At 24.9% G+C, this 2,704-nt stretch overlaps 1 protein-coding gene across 1 annotated transcript; it reads left to right on the top strand.

Moving 5' to 3' along the window:
* Positions 1-1,478: 1,478 nt before the first annotated feature.
* LOAG_05510 (hypothetical protein) lies at positions 1,479-2,502 on the top strand (the record flags this gene model as incomplete). The annotated part of the gene is made up of 2 exons (XM_003141047.1): positions 1,479-1,663; positions 2,306-2,502. Coding segments are annotated over 2 exons (382 nt in total), but the record flags the coding sequence as incomplete, so codon positions are not given.
* Positions 2,503-2,704: the final 202 nt, after the last annotated feature.

Here is a 2,704-nt window from a genome sequence, read left to right as displayed (position 1 = left end):
TTCATTCAATTTCATTTCAATTAATTATTCATTTTATCAATCAAAGAATGGAAGGTTCAGGAAGGTATGACGTGTGTCACTTCGTGATCCGGCACGATATTTGTGTCATCTTCTTTCTTGTCATTTATTGTTTTTCCGTTTTTATCCTTGCAAATTTTTGCACAACCATCATTTAACAATTACTTTTGATAATTAAAATTTTCACATTTTAAATTAATGCAATGATCGATTGGATAAGTAAGTAATTAAAGAAAAAATTTTACATAAAATGTGTGATAATAATTGGAATTTGTATAATGGAAGTATAAAATTGATATAATATTGTCAGTTATTTCAAATAAGCCAAGAAGATTTTTGGCCTAATACTGATGAATTACATCAGATAAGATTTTTAGAAAAAAAGAACAAATAGTCTGTATCAATATAAAAAAGTCAATTAAATGGAACAATTTGACAATTGATATCTTTGGCCAATTCCCCCAAATCAATGGATAATCCTTTGGGAGTTTATGTGATTGATTGAGAAACGGACAGAAATGTAATAACATTATGGCTATTATAAACATCTATTAGTACTAATTAATAAATTAGTTGCAAATATTATATTTTTGTTTTATTCTAATGGATATGTAAATATTTATTCTGTAATTAATTCTAAAATATTTTTGTATTTCTTTATTCCTCCGTCAATGTGAAATTAATGAGATTTGGTAATAATCAGAATTTGGAATTTGTATGATTCTATGATTGGAAAAATATTGATCGATTTAAGAAAAGTTAATCAAATGATTTTCTTTTCTCTTTGATCCTTTTTCCGTTTTTTTTTTTGAAGTTGATCTCTACATTATTAATGATTTTATTGTTTCAAATATGTGTATTACTTCGATTGTTCTTTTTTTTTTTACTAAAGGCCAATAAATCTGCGTTAAAAAAGTAAAATTCAAAGTTTTGTTAGCAACTTCTTTTACTTTGTTTTTTTTTGAAATTGATTGTAAAAATATTAAAAATCCATTTTTTTTCAGGCTATATATTATTATGAATTTATTGACTGTTTATTTATGCTAATATTCAATGAAATTTTACGTAAGTCTGTAAATTATTCAGCCTTACAAATTGTATTGATTCAAATTTATTCTACTTGAAATGATCGTATTACTGATTACCAATTATCATGCATTTATATCATCTTATCATTCTACAACTATCACTTTCGATGCGAACAATAGGTTATGCAATTAAGTAAGCGTTTTAATTGGAAAAAAAAGGAAAAAGAAAATAAAAAATGAAATATTTGATGAAATATGATGAAGGAATCTGCCATTCTTCTTCATTTAATAAAAATGGTTGCTTGAAAGTTTTTCAAAATTCCTTTTCTTTATTTTCAAATTTGAAATTTCCTCGTTTTTTTTTTAATATTTTAGATAATATATGAAATTATAAAAGTATTTTTTCTTTTTTCTTTGTTTTTTTTTTTGCAGATGTTTTACGTGTGCTTCAACTGATTATGAACCTTTATTTAAACGTTTTACGGCTTTTCGACATTCCTCAAATATTCCACGTTTTGGTGAATTTTGCGATAGCTTTGAACAAATACGAGCATATGCGCCATTAACCAAATGCGCTTCAACATGTGTTTCCATTATGGAACCACAATACTTTGGAGGTATGCGTTACAGTAATATAGCTATGAATACATGATGATATGTGAATAAACTTTACGATATTATTTGATAGATCTATGGTACAAACGTTTAAAATGAGCATTGCGTTATCAGGTACTGTAACATACAATTCCTGTTACTTTCATTTTTACTCTTTCTTAAATTAATATCCAATATTTTCACTTGGAAGTTATTTGATTTTTTTTTTTTGGCAGAAAAAGAAAAGAAATAATAGAATTTTTTTTCTAAATTTTATGAAATAAATTGTTTTGAAGGAAAATAAGAAAAGGTAAACCGGAATTTTTGTCTTAATTAGGCAATTGAACAAGCGAACCTGAAAATAGTTTCAACTTCTATTTAGCTAATTATTCATTCTTATTAAATAATCTGTGATGAAATACAAAAATTCCCTCGTGAAATATTCAAATTTAATTGGAATATAATCAAACTGGAATTAAAATTCAAATAGCATTTTTTAGAATAGGAAAGAAAAAAGAAAGCAAAGAAAATTATGTTGGCTTTTTTTTTGTTGCTCAAATTTAAAATGCAAACACAAACATTATCATATTGATTTTTTAGTAGTGAAAACTTGATAAATCTAATAAATTTTGAAGAAAAATGAAAATCAAAAGTTATATTTTCAGGTGTACAATCAATGAACACACCATATACATATATTCGTGGTTGTGCAGAGAAAATTTTCAATTCAATTGGAAATCATCCACCTGAAGTAGACTTTCTTCATTCCGAAGCAATATGTCTTAAACTTCCGTTATCACAAATTTGGCCATCAATTGAAACCGATGAGCATGTACAAGTTGGTACCATTGATATCACTTAACATTCAGTTCAACTGTAAAATATTACTGATAAGATGATAAATAAAATTTTAGTTTCAAAAAAATTTTTTTTTAACAATTAATATTGAATATTAATGATTATCACTTTTGAAATTCATTCATTATAACAGGAGAATTTTAAATTAATTATTTTGAAATTCAGTATGTATTCAAATTAAAAAATGAAAAATAAAATTTGTGGAA

Source organism: Loa loa, assembly GCF_000183805.2.
Source record: "Loa loa unplaced genomic scaffold supercont3.662, whole genome shotgun sequence".
Taxonomy (NCBI): Eukaryota; Metazoa; Nematoda; class Chromadorea; order Rhabditida; family Onchocercidae; genus Loa; species Loa loa.
The sequence above is the reverse complement of the archived record's forward strand: the minus strand, read 5'-3'. Positions and strand labels throughout refer to the sequence as shown.